A 19,790-nucleotide genomic window follows, 5' to 3' on the forward strand; every position below is an offset into this window, starting at 1 on the left:
TTCCCTTCTCTACCTGCCAGACACCCGCTGACTTAAAGCCACTCAGCGTAGCGCCCAGGCTCCTGTCAATCATCGCTCCTCACCGAGACCGCAGTTCCGATTTCCTATTGGCGAACATAAAAAAGATTGGGGGGCGGGCCAAGCAAGAAGAGAGCTGCTACTGGCGCCAGGCAATGTCAATCATTCGGCACTGTGCTTAGTTCTTTCCCGCTGAGTGGATGAACTGAGAGAGAAAGGGAAGCGGACGGGGAAGTGTCTGTCTGTCTCAGTCTCACAGACAGCAACATTTGCGCCTTACTTATTTCCCAGACTGGAAGGGAAGTCGACGGGTTGATTTCTACATATAAATAGATAAACACTTATAAAACAATGCGTCTCCCTCGAAAATGTTGGACCTTATGCACCACCATAAGTATCATTGTGATTCTTTTTAAAACAAAGGACATAACAAGATCGGAGCACCACCTAACGCAGCCGGGGTAATGTGTATTATTCTTGTATTAAATAAAAAAAAGTGGTGAAATATTTTTAAAGAAGAGTTTGCAAATCGGTAATTGCAATTATTTCGGTTTATTGATGTTTAATTATCTCGATGAAAGCCAATTAGCATTTGTAATCCACAAGTGATTTTTTTGTTACCTTTTAGAGGTGCTACTAACGTTTTAGGAATAGTTTTAAGCACATTTACAATCGAGTTAGTTGTAGTTTTATTGCATTATTGTGCTGAGGACGTGACTTACGAGCGGTTTTTTTGTTAAAGTGTTGGGATCAACTGGAAATGTTTGTGGAAGTGAATCGCTGAGAAAGGCAAGTCTCTGATGCCAAACCCAAAGCAACCCACCACCAACACCCCTTATCCCTCCCCCGACAAACTCGTGTGAAAGAAACCGGGCAGGAATTTCATAGCGATGCTCTGTGCTGCTGTTCAAATCAAGCCGTGGTTCCTTTTCAGAAACTAACCCCTGCCAAATCACTGCTGTCTTTGTGTTGTGTTTTATTCAGTTGCCACCTCGCTCTCTTTTTCTCCAGTAGGTGGGCTTGTGCCTGCTCTTCGGATGTGGTTTACATGCCAGTGTTTGGTATGGTACACACACCGGGTGGTTGTGATTTAAGTGATCTGTTGGAGCTATGAAGCCACATTGAACCCGGCACTACAGCAGACCACCGTTCTCCTCTGTGCAACGAGTGTGTCTCTTTTAATAGACTTTGAAAGGGTGCACATTAGAACTATTCGCCGATTCCCCGGTTAATATTAGTTTCGCATCTTACCTCGGGGTTTCCATTTATGAAACTGTCATTACGAATTTGATGTTTGCTGATTCCCATAACGGTGGAGGATTGGATTGTCACCGATTATCCTGATACTGCTAGTTATGAGCTACAGACATCTCTAGCCATGAGATATTACAGCTCTATCTTTTTTGCAGATCTGTAGGAAACAAAAAAAAAGAAAGGGCATTTCTTTTCCGAGAGCAAAAACAAGCAAGTCAGTTAGTGGAGAGTCCACTGGCCGGTGTTGAGAGATGACACCAAGTCTTCGGTGTCTATCGTTCATGGGGGAGGTGGGGGCGGGAGAGCTGTGGTGAAAGGTAAGGCGAGTAATCAGTCACCCAACCACAACTGGCAAGTTTAATCTGTGCTCGATCGCGTGCGTTTGCAAAACTAGAAGAGGCATTTGTGTTACAAACAGGAAAACCAACCGTAGCTGCCTGGAGAGTCGGCTCTATCAGGCAGTCTTTGTGAACAGAGGAAGGTCAGTTGCTGTTGAGCAGTTTCCTGCAACACGCACGATGTACGGGTCGATGCACCGCACGACCTGCGATTGATTCAGTGTTGACAGTAATATCTGTAGCAGCCTTTCCCCCCCTCAAAAAAACATAACTCTTTCAGGGATGGAGAAGCGAGTCCAACACGGCTGATGGTGAATACTTCCACTAAAGTAAATGGGAAGAACCTGCTTCCGCGCTTCGAGCCCTCACTGAAGGGGTGGAAAAACAATGCATCTCTAGTTATCAAGATCAGGTATAAAGTTTTTTTTTAAATAAATCATCCTATATTATCGATACTGTGCCTGTATCTCACTGTATAATTAACACAAATGTATTATACTCCTTTGATAAGAACCCAATATTCAAAATAACAATTTCAGTAACATGTGAGCAAAATTGGAATTTTGGTTTATTCATTGAAGCAGAACTGGATAGAAAAAAGTGAGCAATTCCTGCATGCAATTCACTAATTCCTTGCTACGGGTTAAGGTCACGTTTTGCACCCCACTATCCAACAGTAAAATTCATTAATTGGTTCCAGCCTGATTTGCAATCCCAGATCTGGACTCTGCGTGCGAGTTCCCAATGCATCCACCCATCTGCCCCCACCGTGCATGTCTTGTCCCGTCGGTAGCAAACTCCGTGAGTCCTGTCGAGCACTCATTTGGCCCCTTCAGACTCAGAGAATTGGCGTGGAAGTGCGTTAGCCTCAAGCCCGAGGAATCGTTGAGAAGGAGCACACTCTGCATTCTCAGCTTTGCAGCCAATTTGCATACTTGAAAAATAATGAGAAATAAAGTTATTCTGGTCGTTTATATTTTAATTGAATTAAAGCATTTGCTGCTACTATTATAGTCCCCATACCTTCTCCGCCCCAAGGCACCTGGCATTTAGATAATCATTTTAACTGGTAGGCAGTACTGATGTTATGATCTACATAATCGAGTAATACGAGCACTAATGATAGAAATGTTTAATGAACCACGGGTATTCCTCAGACAATTGGTGATATTAATAGAGCCATATCTACAGGGCAGCAGAGTTCCTTATTATTTAGCTAACACTGAATAAAATGCAACAGTTATATATCAAAATCTGAAATATGGTAATATAGCAGGTGGTCCAACCAATTATTTGTCAGCTGATGTATGAACGCATGGATTATATCTAACACTGGATGTTTCACCTTGGATTGCCAGGGGCAGTTGTTGTGTTGGGTATAAAAACAGAAAATACAGGAAATACCGAGCAGGTCAGGCAGCATCTGTGGAGAGAGAAACAGTTAACTGGTTCTAATGACCTAATGCAATAACTTTCCTCTCTGCAGCTGCTGCCTGACGTCATGAGTGCTGCAAGTATTTTCTGTGTTTACTTCAGATTTCTAGCATCTGCAGGTTTTTGCTTTTTGGGTTGTGGTGGGAGGTTCAGTGACTTAATTTAAGCTCAAGAAAAAAATAGATCTAGCTCTGAACTGCACTAACTGGTATTTGTGACTGTTTGTATGTGTAAGATGGTGGATTTTATTTTTAGTGTTACTACCTTATTGTTGTGGTGTATTCCAGTTGCTATTTGAAGAAGCCATGTGACAAAGTGAACCAGAAGGAATATTGACTTTATGGCTCATGGCCTGCAGGAATATTGAATTTGTGACAGAATCTGGAAACATATTGAATTGGGGACAGGGGACATGTAATTTGTGTAGATTTTTTTTGACACAATTGTAAGAAGAATCTACTTTGTTGAGGCTAGCAGTAGAATCTAAATCCTTGTTACAAGTGAATAAGGAAATTAGCATCACCTATAACTATCAATTGAAACAAAAATTAGCATTACAGTTTTAATCTTTTTTTTGTTAGCTTCTTCTAGGTATAGCCATTTTTAGAACTGATTAATCGCTTCTTTCCTTTCCTGAAAAAGAATGGATACGTACTGCCCCGTGGATACTGGTTCATTCGTAATATGTGAGACTACATCTAAAGTTGAAATCTGATTGACTATCAGATGATTTTCAGCTATAAGAACATGAGAAAAAGAGGCAGGAGTAGGGTCCATATGAAAGACTGGAAGAACTCAGCAGGTCAGGCAGCATCGAACAAGGGAAATGGACAAATGACGTTGCCAGCCGAGTCCCGTTATCTGGACTCTTGAAGTTCCATTGGGCCTTCTAAGCCTGCTCTGCCATTCATTGAGATCATGGCTGATCTTCTACCTCATTGCCACTTTCCTACACTACCCACATATCACTTCATTCCCTTAATATCCAGAAGTCTATCAATCCCTGTTTTTGAGTGATGGAGCCTCCACAGCCCTCCATGGTGGAGAATTCCATCGATTCACCACCCTCTGTTTAAAGAAATTTCTCCTCATCTCAGTCCTAAGCAGTCTAACTTTTATTCTGAGTCTGTGATTCCTGACTCTAGACTCTCAGCCAGTGGAGGCATCCTATCTGTGTCCACCCTGTCGAGCCCTGTAATCATTCTGCAGGTTTCAATGAGAACAACCCTCAAGCTTCGAATTCTCGGCCTAGCCTACTCAATCACTCGTCATATAGCACAATCTCCTTCCCCATGACCAGAGTAATGAATCTTTGGTGCAGTTTTTAAATAACATGTATGTCCTTTTTTAGATAAGGAAACAAAATTTGTACTTAGTCTCACAAATGCAGTAAGATATCTTTACTCTTGTATTTCAAATCCTCTTGCAGTAAAGTCATGATACGAGATATCTTTATTAGTCACATTTCCATCAAAACACACAGTGAAATGCATCTTTTGTGTAGAGCATTCTGGGGGCAGCCCGCAAGTGTCATCACACTTCTGGCATCAACATAGCATGCCCACGACTTCCTAACCCGTACGTCTTTAGAATGTGGGAGGAAACCGGGGCATCTGGAGGAAACCCACGCAGACGTGGGGAGAACGTACAAACTCCTTACAGGCAGCAGCTGGAATTGAACCTGGGTCGCTGGCACTGTAATAGTGTTATGCTAACTGCTACTAACATATCTTTTGCCCCCTGCCAACCCCACCCCCCCCCCCCCCCCCCCCCCCCACCAATCATTTGGTGTATCTGCATCTTGGCTTTCAGAGACTTGAGTACAAAGACCCATGGGTCCCTTTAATGCCAACATTCCCCAATCCATCACCATTTAAAAAGCACTCTGCATTTTTATTTTGTGCACCAAAGTGAATAGCTTGACATTTTTCCACATTATATTGCATCTGCCATGTTCTTGCCCACTCAGTCAGCTTGTATATATCCCCTTCGATATTCTTTGCACCCATCTCCTGTCTCACACTTCTGCATAGTTTTGTATCATCAGCAAACTTGGAAATATGACATTTCATCCTTTCAGAGAAATCCTCGGTACAGTTTGTGAGTAGCTTGCGCCCGGGCACTGATCCCTGTGGTAACCCACTAGTCACCGTCTGTCAACCTGAGAAAAATCCATTAGTTCTCACTCTTCACTTGCTGTTCTCTAATCATTTCTCAATCCATGCCAATATATTATGCCCGACTCTGTATGCTTAACCTTGGTGACCTTGCTCCAGTATGGGACTTTATCGAAAATGCCACCGTTCCCCTTTATCCATGCTACCAGTCACATCCTCAAAGAACTCCAGCAGATAACTCAAATGTGATTTACCTTTCAGAATTCCATGTTGAGTTTGTTCAATTCTCTCAAGCTTTTCAAGGTATTCTGCTACTATATTATTTATGATGGATTTTAGCATTTTCTCTACCATTCACCTTGGGCCAGTAATTCCATAGCCACCTCTTTCAAGACTCTGGGATATAGTCACTGGACCCATGGGATTCATCAGCTTTTAGTCTCACCAGCAAAACATCATTATGCAATACCCATGGTCAGCCACCTTGCAAATGGGAGTGGAAGGGGGAGCATTACAAAAGGTGAAAAGTGTGTGGTGGTTGATTAGAATTTCTTTGTCTGTTCTTGCTTCATTCCAGTAACTACAACTGATTTAGCAACTACCATGGATCATACTTGAAGCTTTCCTTATCTGCCTGTTTGGGTTTATATTAGGCAGGCCTTCCAACACCTGACTACCATCCAGTGACACTTTTTGGAAAACGCACCTATGTGCATGCCAAACATTGAAAGGATCGGGTATAGCTGGCAAATCCCCAGCCTCTTCTATTCAGGATGGTGACCCTCAGCATCTAAGCTCATGCACCTATCATGCAAGATTAACAACGCACTAGGACAATAACTAGCTGTCAGCATTTCGGGACAGAAAGGAAGAATCCAAGCTTGGAAAGAGGCCATTCAACCCATTGAGTCTGTTCTATCCGAGTATTCCCATTCGCCATTTATTTCTTTGTAACTTATCTTCCTTCACATGCCCATCAACTCCTTTAATTCCACCATCAACCTGCGCTAGGACTAATTTATTGTAGCAAATTAACCTGCCAGCCAGCATATCTGGAGGACGTGGGAGGGAACTGCAGCATTCAGGGGTGACCCAACTAGTCACAGAGAGAACACGCAAGCTCCAGAGAGACTGTTCTGAAGGTCAGGATCAAACCTGAGCGACCAGAATGGTGAGACAGCAGCTCTACCTCTTGCACCATTGTGCTGCCTGATGTACTCATTCCACCAGCCTATATACCTTTCCCTGAAGTCTGTTACTATCCTCCTCACAGTTTACAATGTCTCAAGTTTTGTGTTGTCCACAAATTTGGAAGTTATACCCTGTACGTCAATCTTTATGTCATTGATATATTTTTAGAAAAACAGTGTTTCTAGTACTGACCCTTGTAGAAGCCATAAGTACTCTTCAATTCAGCCCTAAAACAGCCTTTCACTATACTTCTGGCTTCTTTCACAAAGCCAATTCTCTGTCCATGTTGCTGTAGCCCTTTTTTTATTCCCTGAACATCAGTCTTGATGACAAGCCTATTATGTGGCACCTTGCCAAATAGTTTTTTTAAGGTTATAAAAACTACATCAATTGCATTCTCCTCATCAGTCCTTTTTGTAATTTCATAAAAAAAATCTTAGTTGAACACAATTTATCTTTAGCAAATCCATGTTGGCTTTTCCTAATCAATTTGGACTTGTACAAGTCAGTGTTGATTCTGTCTTTGAATATTGTGCTTAAAACTTTCCACGTCACCAAGGTTAAGCTAACTGGTCTGCAGTTACTGAGTCTACTCTTGCCCCCTTTTTGTTTTGAAGAAGAGTGTTAAATTTGAAGTTTTCTAGTTCTCGTGTATCACTCACGAATCTATAGAGATTTGGAAGATTATGGCCAGGGACTTGGCACTTTTCATTTTTCACTGAACAACTTATGATGCATCTTGTCTGGACCAGGGGATTTATTAACTTCGCATTCAGTTAGCCTTTCCAGTACCTTCTCTTTAACACTGTTTAGCTGATCCAAAATCTCAGTTACATCTTTTTTTATTGAGACTCCAGTAATATTCTCTTCATTCATGAAGACTGTATCGAGCACATTAAGTATCTCAAGTAGGCTCTCAGTCTCTGGAGTAAATTGTCTTTTTGGTTTCTGATTGGCTCCAGCTCTTGTCTCACAACCTTTTCCTGTTCACGTACTCACAGAATATTTTTAGAAATTCTTTATTTTGCTATCAGTCATTTCTCATGCTCTCCTTACTTCCCTTCCTCTTTTACTTACCATCTGAACTTCATGTAATCAACTTGGGTCTTGTTTACTCTAACCATATGGCATTATCATCTGCCCTTTTGTTCTGTTCTCTTTTACTCACTATGTCTTTGGTTAACCTTGATTAAGAAAAGTTTTAATCTTGGTTATTAGGTGTTGATATAGTTTATTAATACTTAAATGCATGCACAAATGAAGCACACATGGATAAAAAAAATCATTAAATGAAAATCATATATGCCATCTAACATTTCCATAGGTGTTTCCACACTAACTCTGGCAATGCATTGAACTACTTTTACTCCTCATGGCACTTAACTAATTTGCTACATGAGTACTAGGGTATTTCTTTGATTTTCAACTGAGGTTCTGAGCAATAAAATTGCTAGATGTTGTTTCCTTTGTTACTGAAAAATATGTTACTTATAATAAAAGTTTGTATTGTGTTCACTTTGAAGATATTACTTAAAGTGGAGAAGCATGTTAGCCAAATGCACAATGTATGTTGCTGCAGCTAAATCATTGTTTTGATTTTAATTGTACAGTTCTGTTAAGGGGTGGCTGACATTTGGAAACCAAACAGCTGATGTTTTTTCCGTAAATTCTTAAGAGACAACACTGAGGAAGTTCTCATTGTGGGTACTTCCAGTGTCAAAGGCCATTTTAAACTAGGATTTTTTTTTCACTGTTGAAGTTTTACTTCACAATTAACTGCATTATGTATCAATGAAGAATTAGAGGAAGTTGTTTACAATAGGTTAATGCAGAGGAAAACCTTCATAATGCTGTAGCTTATCCCTTCAGTTTGAATCCTTGGGAAAGTTTTACATCCCTTTTAGCTATGAAATTTAGAGTAAATGGCCATTTCTGAGGTAATAGAAATAAACAGATTTTAAAAAGGTGAACAGCAATGCATAGACTTGCATAATGGTTATAGTATGAAACCCATTTTATCAACTCTGTTTCTTCCAATCTTGAAATCATTATTTTTTCAGCAACAGTACCACCAACCATCTTCCACTATCTTGGCCAAATGGTCACATCAAAGTACAAATGATGGCCGTTAGCTGCTATTTGAGTGTTGGCTACATTATAATTGGGCCTGATCCCGTTCCCAGAAAGGATTTGTACAATATTTCTTTCCAGTAGGGGTCACTGGATTTCAAACTGTTGGAAATCCAGGATGATTTCTTTAATTCCTCCTTGTTTAGCTGGGAGGTAAAAGACTAGTATCCCAACTTGGCCCGTGAGATCAATTAGAAGCACAAACATAGGATCAAAACTGAAAATGTGTATCTGTGAAGTGCACTGAATGAACTTGTGTATTTCCAGCTTATGTATGATCAGTGGCTATAGAAAACCTTGCTCACAATTAGAATTAAAATCAGCATTCACTGTTCCCCATTATGCATCTGTTTGTTTAAAATATAGTTATACTGTCTGGTAAAAGCATTGCTCTTTTTGAAAGGCATAAAATTTGGATAACACTCTGTGCAATTTTGACAATTGGCTATTTGCTCTTTATTGGAGGGAATTAGGTTCTCAAATTGCTTAAATTCTGAAGGCCAGGTGATACAAGAGCAAACTAATGGCAGTTGAGAGGTAGGAAGAACAGGAATATAATTACGGCCTTGATTTTTGAGTGATACCAACCTGAGGGGGCTGATAAAGTATATTTGCCTGATCAAACAGGTCTCTTGTGATGTTTTTATTTTTGACTCATTCACATTTCCTGACCCAGAGAGAATATGATTTCTTGAGGGATCATTTAAAATTATTTTTGACATCACGATTATTCTCTTTAGTGTTAATGAAATTGAAAAGTTTAATAATTAAAGAAAATGGTGGGCAGCAGAAAGTTCAGGAAGCAATAAACATCTACTGTAAGTGTGCGGGTTCCTTCCCATCAAGCAACATATGGGATTACTGTATTAGCAGTCCCGTCTTCTATGGTTTCCATTTCTCCACATTAGTACTGTGATACTGCAGGCATATTAAATTCTGAGAAAGCGTAATTATGAAAGATTTGAGCGCAGTGATTTTTTTTCAAAATCACCTACTACTATTGCAGATAATTCAGTTGAATGTGAGATACATGACAATAATGTGAGATGCAAAAACTGTATTTGGAAAAAATGGCAAGGTATAAAACAGGCAGGGTATGTGAAGTGGTGCCATGACCATTCATTCCAACCTGTATTAGCTAACAAGACTAATAAAAGAAAGGCACCAAGGGGCTTTGAGGCAATTAAGAAATAAGTGGAGACATTGAAGCACGTACAGCAACAAGAGTGCATGGAATTTTAATATTAGACATATTCTTAATTTTTTTTCTGCCTGAGATTCTTAAAGCAATTTGCTACTCATTCAAAACCAAATAGCTCACTCAAAATGCAAAGAACAGTAAGTTATTTGATTTGGATTTGTGAATATGTACATCATCATCCTAAGACTGTAATTTAACTAAGATGCATATTTTTGAGGATATTATTTTCTTCATTTAGTTTCCAGTCTCCTCCTGCTTCTCATTGGCCTTGGGTTGTGACCTTCTCCCAGGGGCTAATATAGAAAGGCAGAAGAGCAGCTTATACCCTGCCTTTAATTTTCAAGGGTGAAGTTCATACTGACTTCTTTAGTAGTATGATGTGAGATTGGGGGATTGACACTGAGTTTACCAACTGATCATGTGTATTGTTGCAACCACATTGGTTATGTTTTCTTACTGAATTTCCCAAGGATTGAGACAACAGCCCAGTGGTGCTGGCATTTACATGTTTTAAAAAAAAAATTAGCAAGTGCGTGTGTTGTCAAATGTGAAAGTCCCGAACTTACTGATGTGATGCGGCAGTCAGATCTGTCAGTTGGCTCCGCTGAAATGCCCCAGTGTGTATACTAAGTGATTGACACATGGTACATTGTGCGGGATTTGTGACCTCATTGGTTTCGTTGGGATTGTAGAGCTTCAGACCAGTAAAAGGGAGGGAAGCTCCTTTTTTTATAATTATGTCAGTTTAATGGTTTTAGGGGTTTTAGTTCACTTTTAAAATGTCATTATTTTTTAAAAAATATTGACATCATTTTGAAAAGGTGCTAAATGTCAGAAGCATTCAGTGCCCTGCAGAAACACTCAAGCTCTGGTAGCTGGCAAAGCTGAGGACTGGGCTTTGCCAGCTGTCAAAGATTTCATGGGTGTTTTGAGTCAGGGCTTCTTCAATGTGCTATTGGAGGCCCTGATATCACTCATTCACCTTTCCAGTGTCCAGACATTTCAGGTTGAAAACACGTCTAGGTCAGGTAGGTACAGGAATGAGATGACTATTGGCAGTGATTATGGGAAATGGGTTGTGCTAGCAAGATTTGGCACATCCCATCAAATATGGCCAAAATTGACTTGGAAGTATATTTGGTGGTGATTTTCAGCTCCTTGCATTGCACCTCTTCATCGGGATGCACCAGCCATTTCCTCGTACAGCAACAAGGGTGCATGGAATTTTAATAGTAGACATATTCTTACTTTTTTTTGCCTGAGATTCTTAAAGGTTATTGGAGACAACCAGCTCAGAGATATAGGGGAGAGAGTGGGGAATTTAACGTGGAGCTAAACTGGAAACCCATTACTAAAGAGAAGCAAAACAATCTCCTGGGGAAGTGAAAGAGGTACCAGACAGCAGAATTTTGTGAAACAAAGCTAAATATTCGTGCTCCTTTTGACCCAGAAGCCTGGTATTGTTCCATCAATCCTTCTGAGGAAAAAAAATACACACGCCACCAACAGAAAACTGGATTAGGTGCTTACAGTTGCCAAAGTTCTCAGTACATAGATATCAGCCTGTTTGGGTGGCAGTATTAGTCTGCCCCTTAGCCCAGTGTAATTGTTCACTCTGACAACTTATGATAGAAATGCAGCAGATATTTATGATGTGATTTTTTTTTAAAGCAAGTTCTTAAGATATTTCATGAGGGATTACAGTGATATTCTTTTTTTAAAAAGAAAAGATGTCAGAAGTGACCAATGGTATAGTAATACCAATTACTGAGTCATTACATTTGCTGACCGTGTACAAAGCAGATTGTTTGCCAAGAAACTTGCAGGATTGTTGACAGTACTTCAAATTAGCAAATGTGTGTAAACCTGTGATGGGGAAGAAACTCCTTAACATTGTAGAAAATATGTTTTATTTTACAAAAGGAACTATAATAATGAGTATTTTTTATTTGGAGATATCCTTTCAGAAACTATCGTAAAACTGAGCAATTGTAGCATTTATTTTTAGATCTTTCAAGGTCATGAGGTTCACTTTCACATTTCAAATTTCTATATTGTTTTCCTTTCAATTATGCATAGATATATTTTGCTAGACATTAGAGCATAGATATTTTAGCACGGAAGGAAGCTTTTCATTCCTTTTACTCCTAATTAATTTAGACCTTGGGGACTGAATTTACAAAGTTAATTTTCTGCTTTCTCCCAATATAATCCTATTTCCTGACTTCTCCTAACACAGTAAATTGTATTATTTTATATATCCTTCACTGAAGTCATTATTCACTATCTTTTGGAATGTTCTATGTAATTTAGAAGTAACATGAAGAACACTTTGAAAGAACAAGTTTCATTTACTTTCCCTCTGTGTGTACCTTGGTTTATTTTAAAACCCTTTTGTCTTGAATTGTTCTTTTTAAAAGAAACCTATAATTTCCCTTTCCTATTTTATAAACCTCTAATCAAGTTCCACACCCACTATTTCTCAGTTTGAAACATTAAAGTTCAGTTGCTCTCTCTACTTGTTCATTCAGATCCCTCACCACTGGCCTAGAAAATTTGCATTGTATTTCCTCCAAGGCTATTTGCTGTAGTGTTCAGGAACCCACATGGTCTTATTATTACTTTGTAGTATTATTTTGGCGTCTTTGTCATATATTATGATGTAAAACAATGTAAACAGAATTTCCAGTGATGCATTTTCAGACTTTGATCATGTTGCCTTGATCTAGTAAAAGTACAAAGCATGTTTTCTGATCCATTTATCATTTTTTGCTCATTGTCACTTCTTCCAATGCAGGAAGGATATTCTTCGATTTTTAGATGCTGAGAGAGACATATCAGTCGTGAAAAGCAGTTTAAAGCCAGGGGATATAATTCATTATGTGCTGGACAGGCGTCGAACTCTCAACATCTCGCACAATTTGCACAGTCTTCTTCCGGAGGTGTCACCAATGAAGAACAAGCGATTCAATACTTGTGCAGTTGTTGGGAATTCTGGGATTCTTCTCGGTAGTGGATGTGGAAAAGAGATTGACAGTCATGAGTTTGTCATAAGGTAAGGCTCCTTCTGAAAATAGATATTAACATCTTTGCAGTTAGCAATAATTTCTTAAAGCACAGAGCTTTGGATTTTTGTTTGTAGATAATAGATTGTGTACGAGATAAATTTAAATGAAGTACTCTGTTTTAATTCTGTGTTTTGTAGTTTCCCTATTTGAATGTAATAGCATTTTTTTTAATGCTGAGATATGTGCAGGAATCTTGTAAAGGAAATGATGTCTGGTAGAGTGTTACCAATCTGGTTCTAATATATTACACTTGCTACTGCTGGTCTCACTGACTATGTTGCATGATTGTATAAAGAAAAATTACAGAGGCCATCATCTACCTGTTGAGTTCCTGACCCTAACTCTGTCAGTTTGGAGAGGAAGGGCACAGAGCTTTAATTTTTTTAGCTGCAACTTAAGTGGTATGGACAAAGATCTAGAAAATAATACTACTAAGAAAGAAATACCAATTTTTTTTTGGGTATGTATTTAAAAGACATGTTTATTTATGAAATGATTAATATCATTCTCTTGAAGTTTTGTACTCTTGAGTATTAAAGGTGAAAAGATTGGAAAGAGCTCAATAAAATGTAAAGGATGAGTGCTGATTTACTTCCCTCTGTGAAAAGAGGCAGAGAGAAGTAAATCTTTTCCGAAAGACTAAGATGGAGACTTTGGAAACTGAGGGTATCTACAGAGTTGATGTAAAGAGGTATTGGTCTAACTGAAGGAAAAATAGCAGGCATGATAAATACAAGTTAAAATCTCATCTAATTGCAGTTGGAGAGCAATTATTTCACTCATGGGGGAAATGATAACACTCTGTAAAATGGGGTTGATTTAATAATGAAATGATAATGTGAATAACAAAATAGTAATGTAAGTAAAACATAGTGACATCGTATTCAGCCATACTGAGCTCTATCCTAATTCCAATTCATTAAGTATTAGGAAAAGCTGGGTAAGAAGGATGTTTCTTTCCACTAAGGCTTGTTTATACTCACTAAGGATGAATTCATGAAGCATTCACAGTTTCACACTCAAACTGAAAAAGAAATATTTTAAAATAAAAACAGCTTCTTTTATCTCCTCCCTAGTTCTGATGAACTGTCTTCAACCTGAAATGTTAGCTCTGTTCATCTTTCCACAGATGAGGCCTGACCTACTGAGTATTTGCAGCATTTTCTGTTTTTACTTTAGATTTCTGTTTTCCTTCTAGATTTCTGGCATCAGCAGATTTTTTTTCAATTTCCAAACAAGTATTTTACTTCAGTTTACGCTTGCTGGTAGTTAACCAAATTAAGTTCTGAAGTCTCACCACAAGCTAAGAATATCTTTTAGATCTGCTCAGTTAAAGGGTCAAATGAGAGAGTCTGTGAAATAAACTTTTCTTGTGCAGATTGTGAACAGCATTTGATACATTCTCTGGGAGGAGGAAATGACAAAAACAAATAAAGAAAAGTTTACATGTAACAAACTGATGGCTCCTCTTGGCTATTTTGAGAGTGGATGAGCAACCACAGGGGTTTAAGTATTTCGAAAGGAGTGTGTGAGCGCTGAAAGCATGAGGTTTATTTTCTTGGGTGGATCTGAGAACAGCACATCCAGTACATGTTGATATTTAAAGCTCTGATCAATACTCAAACAAAAAGTGTTTTTATAGCTGATTTTAGAGCTCACCATGACCCAATATTATCTCTCACACTGTAAAAGCAGCATGGTACATTTACAACTTGCTACCCATGCATAAAGCATAATGCATAAACCCATGTTAAAGAAACAACCTGATTTTTTTTCAGTTCAATTGATTTTAATGGAGAGGAAACATCAGGTGGTTTCTGTAATGGGCAGTTGATCATTTCAGTTGTACAAATACAGAAACTGTACCAAGAGGGAATGCCCCTGTTTAAATGTGTTCAATTCTTTAAACTTCACACATCATTGTTACTTCAGAGTTCAAATCAAGGACCAGAGATGTGGCAGACAGAATAAAACAGAGGAGAATATTTTTAGTTCTATTAGACTTTAGGAGGTTTAAACTGTTTAGAGCCAAAAAAGGGGGCAGGTATCACAATGCACATTAACCCACATCCATTTAATTCAACGCAGGGAACAACTACATGCTGAAAGCTTAGTTATGTGATTGCTATATGCAGCCAGCACTCCCCATGCTGTTCGCTGTTCACAAGGCAACCTCTAAACAGTGACTCAAAGTAAAATTTTAACGTGTGCTGTTTTCTTCCTCTCATCTCCAACGTCACTGGTATTGGTTTTTATGAGGCCTACAATATTCCTGAGCACCCCATTACTCTAAAGAAGTTGTCAAGATTCTTTTGTTGGTTTTGATATCCCTTGCAGGCTTATTTTTATCCTCCACCTTTTAGCTCTGCCAGACTTTTCACCTCTTACTGTGTTTTGCATCTCTTTTGATTATCAAAGAGAGAGAGACACACTCGGGATGTGAACATTAGGGAACATACAAGGGTGTATGCACATTGGCATGTTTGATTTATAAATTTCTATTGGAATATTTATTTTTATACTGGCTTTTACTTTGGCTTAATGGACCATTGATGGGTCACAACAGATGAATGTTAAGATGTTTGACTGCTGGTGAATGGGAAACAGGGGCTGGGGTTTATTGGTAGGGCAATTGGATGACCGGGTCATGAAACAAAAATCCAGAAAAGGACTGTTAATGTTGCCTTCCCCTTCCTCTTCCTCCTTCCTCCTGCCCTGCTCACCATTTTTATTTTGGTGGCACACCTGGCACCCTCGTGCTGATGTACAGCAGGTTGCTGTAAACCAGGTGAAGCGCTCTGTCAAAGTGCAGCGAGGACCTTCCAGAATTGATGCTCTATCCCATTTCAAATGGCAGAGTGGCAATCATGTCTACTGTTGTCAATAGGTGTGTGGATTGTACATCAGAGTCTGCACCCACACTATCAATGATAGCCGGTGTTGCCCATTGATTTGCCACAGTGACTCAAATACAAATATCACAGCAGTTGCCATTGAATGCTGCTAGTGTACAGGGTATTGACTTGCACGATATCCTGGGTATGGTCAGGGAGTTCCCTCATCCCGTTGGATGTTGAGGGCATAGCATTTCTTCTGGTTGTGGTTGGTATCAGAGTTAACATGATGCAACGCAATGTCTTTGATAGGACACCATGCTCCATGTGGAAGCCTGCAATCCTCATGGGTTTACTTGCCTCACTCCTCTTTGGCAAGAGAGAATTAAGTGTAATGTTCTCTTGATTGTTTCAGTCACTTTCGTGCGACAGTGGATGGAAAACTTTGAGGCATTGCACAGATCTCCAACATCAGGCTGATGTTCTAGTAACCCTCAAAAATCTCAACCAGGAACAGTGTGTGAGATGTTTGTGCTTTAGTGTGAGAGCATCCTCACTGGAATATAAGCAGACCAAGGAACAACCAATGGCAAAGCATTCCACAGCCTGCACTGAGGTTGCAATGGCTGGAGTGAGTCACATATTTGAGTGAGGTCGTCCTTACAAAGGAACAGGCACCTTACACACCTAGTTGAGCTTCTAGTTGGAGAATTGCTCTCTGCAAACCCCAGTAGAGGAATGTGACCTCTTCCTTATTCCAGTTTTCCCTTCTTCCTTCTCCCATCTCCAGCAGCTTGTTCTCCCCATCACGTTGCATTCCACAGGAAATGCCTACTAATGATTTCTGGAAATAACTGATTTGCAACCAATGCAAAAGCCATTCAGCAACTTGGATAGCATTCCCTGTATGCTTAAGCAATATTAAAGAATGCTAGAAAGCACTAACCCCTTGAATAATCATTGTAGCAAACAGTAAAACACATCCAGAAACTAACTTGCAAGTGTTGCTGTTATGTTTGACGAGTGCGAATCCTTCCTTTTGCTGAACACAATTTCACCTGTGTGACATTAAGCGTGGGCTTCAGCTGCAACATGGAACTCTAATTTGGCTGCGCTGGCATCTGATCAGAATTGTACACTGATTGACATCGTGTTCTGCCCACCCTGCAGTTGTTAGTCTGACATGCACTAACACCCTAGCCAATATATATGCATCTAAAGCACCCAAACAACGGATAACTACAGAACAGCATCACAACCTTAGTGTTTTAAGAAAACTAAATTTTCTTTCAAACTACAGCTGACCCACATGTTCTTATTGTTATGCAAATCATTTATATAGGCTTTATATTGCAGTCATTGTGCCAAAATATAAATTGTACAACTGCAGAAATACAAACATTCCAAGGACAGTCTTCCCCAAAACTTGTTAACGTTTTGTTGATTCCAGCAAAGACTATTGTTTCCCCCATTTTCTGTTGAAGAGGACAAAATATTTTAATCTCTTTAAATTGTTAACTGATGTAATCAACTATAATGAAACATGGTAAATACAGATTCATTTGAAAAGAAGTGAAGGGATGTGTTAGAGAGTCAATTTATACAGGCTTCTAACTGATATAGGAGAATAAAAACAGACTGAACAGTTCCTTATCATAAACTGAAGGACAGAGCAAGCTGGGTATGATGAATCATCTTTTGATGCACCTAATTTTATTATTTACTCATTTTGGGGGACAAGGAAACTCAGCTCGGTTTAAGACTCATTTGATAATTTTTGAAGAATTTGATACCATAATAATCAATAAACTTCCATTATATGTGTAATGATATCTTTATAGTTCCAAATATAAAAATCCTAATTAAGTTTATAATAATCTCTGCAGCCATCGTGTTTTCTGAGACCAGTTGCCTAATTTGATAATGATGCACTGAGCAATGGTGGGATCGAAACCTTCAGCATCTTTCCACAATAACTTGCATTTGGTCTCAAGGTGCTTCACAAGGTGTTTTCAAACAAACTTTGATGCCAAGCCATGTAAGAACATATTAGGGATAAACTTAAAGGAAGAAATTGAGGTGGAGAGGGTTTAGGAACAAATACCAGAGCCAAGGACCTGGGCAGCTGAAGGCAATGCTGTGAAAAAGGTGGAGCAATGAAGATGGAGGAATTCTGATAATGTCAGCATTGTCAAGCTGACAGAGATTGGAGAGTTAGCCAGGGTAATCCAGGCATGCTGTGCTAGAGGTGAGCAAGCACTAGGGTGAACAGAGTGCTGTCAGTTAGAACATGGGTAGCAGAGTGTTGGACAACCTCCGGCTTATGGAGGGTAGAATGAGGGAAACTGGTCAGGAGCATTTAGGAATGGTGAAGTGTCGGGGTAATAAGGACAAAAGTGAGATTTTCAGCAGTCGATGAACTGTGACAGAGGCTGAGTCCAGCAGTTTATTTTAAGTGAGGTGGAATTGGGTGCATTAGTAATAGCGCAAATATGAGGCTGCAGCTTGTGGCAGAGAATGGTGGCCATGGAGTTGGGCTTCCCAATGTTTAGTGAACTAAACTTTCTGCCCATCTGGTCCTGGATGTCAGGCAAGAGAATTCAAAGGCAGCAAAGGGGGCAGGAGTAGTGAAGAGGAGGTGGAACTGTGTGTCATCGATCTGTGTTTCCAGATGACCTCACTGGCGGACAGCTGGTAGATGAGAAATTGGATGGAGACAAGGATAGGTTCTTGGAGGACCGGATGTAATTGTCCAGGAGTGGCAAGCTTTTTCAAGAGAAGCCATTGGCTTCCGAACTGACCACAGATATAACTCAATAAAAATTAAATGTCGGAGTTGGTAGTGCCAGACTAGACTGTCAGACAACTCAGTTAGTCACTCATGGGCAATGGGGAATTTCCAAATGATTTGCATAATGTCTCATTTGGTGAACTCCTGTCCCCACTTCTTTTTATCCAGATAGTAAACATCTAACAGCTACCTCTTTAAAGAGTAGAACAATGTGAAAGGCTACAAGTTATGTTAGTAATTATTGTATATCCTGCTATACTCTGAAGTATACATAGAAGCCATTTTGTTAGAAGCAGCGTTTTACCATTGCAGTTGTGGATAAACTGAAGGAAGTGAGCAAAACAACGTTACCTGAAAATGAAGAATATGCAGGCAGAGTTCAATTGTTCACTGGATTTTTTTTTAGTTAGAAGTATTGTTGAAAAGAAGTGCAAATAGAGTTCAGCAATGATCAGTAGAATAGTGGAATATGTTCAAGAAGTTGTAGGGCTTGAGTGTTATCGGCTTGTTCCATTTGCCAGTTGAAAGCCACGCTGAAAGAGAATTTGTGTCAGAGATGAAGTTGCACAGCAACAGTGCTGAATCCCCACCCCATCCTGCCTATGGGCACTTTTCCCTAATTTTAAAGTGTCTCGGCCCGAAACGCCTACTGTTCACTTCCCTCCATCGATGCTGCCCGACCTGCTGAGTTTCTCCAGCATTTTTTGTGTGTTGCTCCCAGTTTCCAGCATCTTCAGTCTCTCGTGTCTTCACTCATGAGCTCGGGCCTGAATGCTGTTTAGGCCTTGCCACATGCAGCCACAGAATGCTTTCCTATTTGAGAAATTTTGAATAAAGCTGAACGTAACAATCAAAAGGAAATAGCCCCATTTCTGACCTTATGCTGGAGGGAGGATTATTGATGAAGATATAATGGCAGAAAATGCTGGAAATACTCAGCAATTCAGGCAGCGTCGCTGTGGAAACAGTCAATGTTTCAGGTCGAGAACTTCTTATAAGAATTAGGAAAAGTTAGAGGCCTGGGATGTTTACAGTTGTGGTGCGGGGTAGAAAGAACAAAGGGAATGTCTGTAAGAGGGTGGAGACCAGGATAGATCCAATGATTGGTATCGGTTTATTATTGTCACTCGTACTGAGGTACAGTGAAAAACTGGTCTTGCATACTGTTTGTACAGATCAATTCACTACACAGTGCATTGAGGCAATACAGGGTAAAACAATAACAGAATACAGAGTAAAGTGTCACAGCTACAGGGAAGTGCATTGCAGGTAGACGATAAGGTGCAAGGTCATAACAAGGTAGATTGTGAGGTCGAGTCCGTCTCATTATATAAGGGAACCGTTCAATGATGCAGTTCGTGGTGGTCCCAGATGAGAAAGAGAAAGGCTGGTGATGGTGTGTTAATCGCAGTTG

The 19,790-nt window shown here is 39.6% G+C and overlaps 1 protein-coding gene across 1 annotated transcript in view; it reads left to right on the forward strand.

The window, feature by feature from the left end:
• The first annotated feature begins 225 nt into the window (after nt 1–225).
• Nucleotides 226–19,790, forward strand: part of st8sia4 (ST8 alpha-N-acetyl-neuraminide alpha-2,8-sialyltransferase 4) — a 49,571-nt gene continuing 30,006 nt past the window's right edge. The window contains exons 1-3 of the mRNA XM_052019652.1: nt 226–479; nt 1,891–2,022; nt 12,481–12,738. Of these exons, the coding sequence (XP_051875612.1) occupies nt 370–479; nt 1,891–2,022; nt 12,481–12,738 (500 nt within the window). The 5' untranslated portion in view covers nt 226–369. The remainder of the gene's footprint in view (nt 480–1,890; nt 2,023–12,480; nt 12,739–19,790) is intronic.

Source organism: Pristis pectinata, chromosome 7 (assembly GCF_009764475.1).
Source record: "Pristis pectinata isolate sPriPec2 chromosome 7, sPriPec2.1.pri, whole genome shotgun sequence".
Lineage (NCBI taxonomy): Eukaryota > Metazoa > Chordata > Chondrichthyes > Rhinopristiformes > Pristidae > Pristis > Pristis pectinata.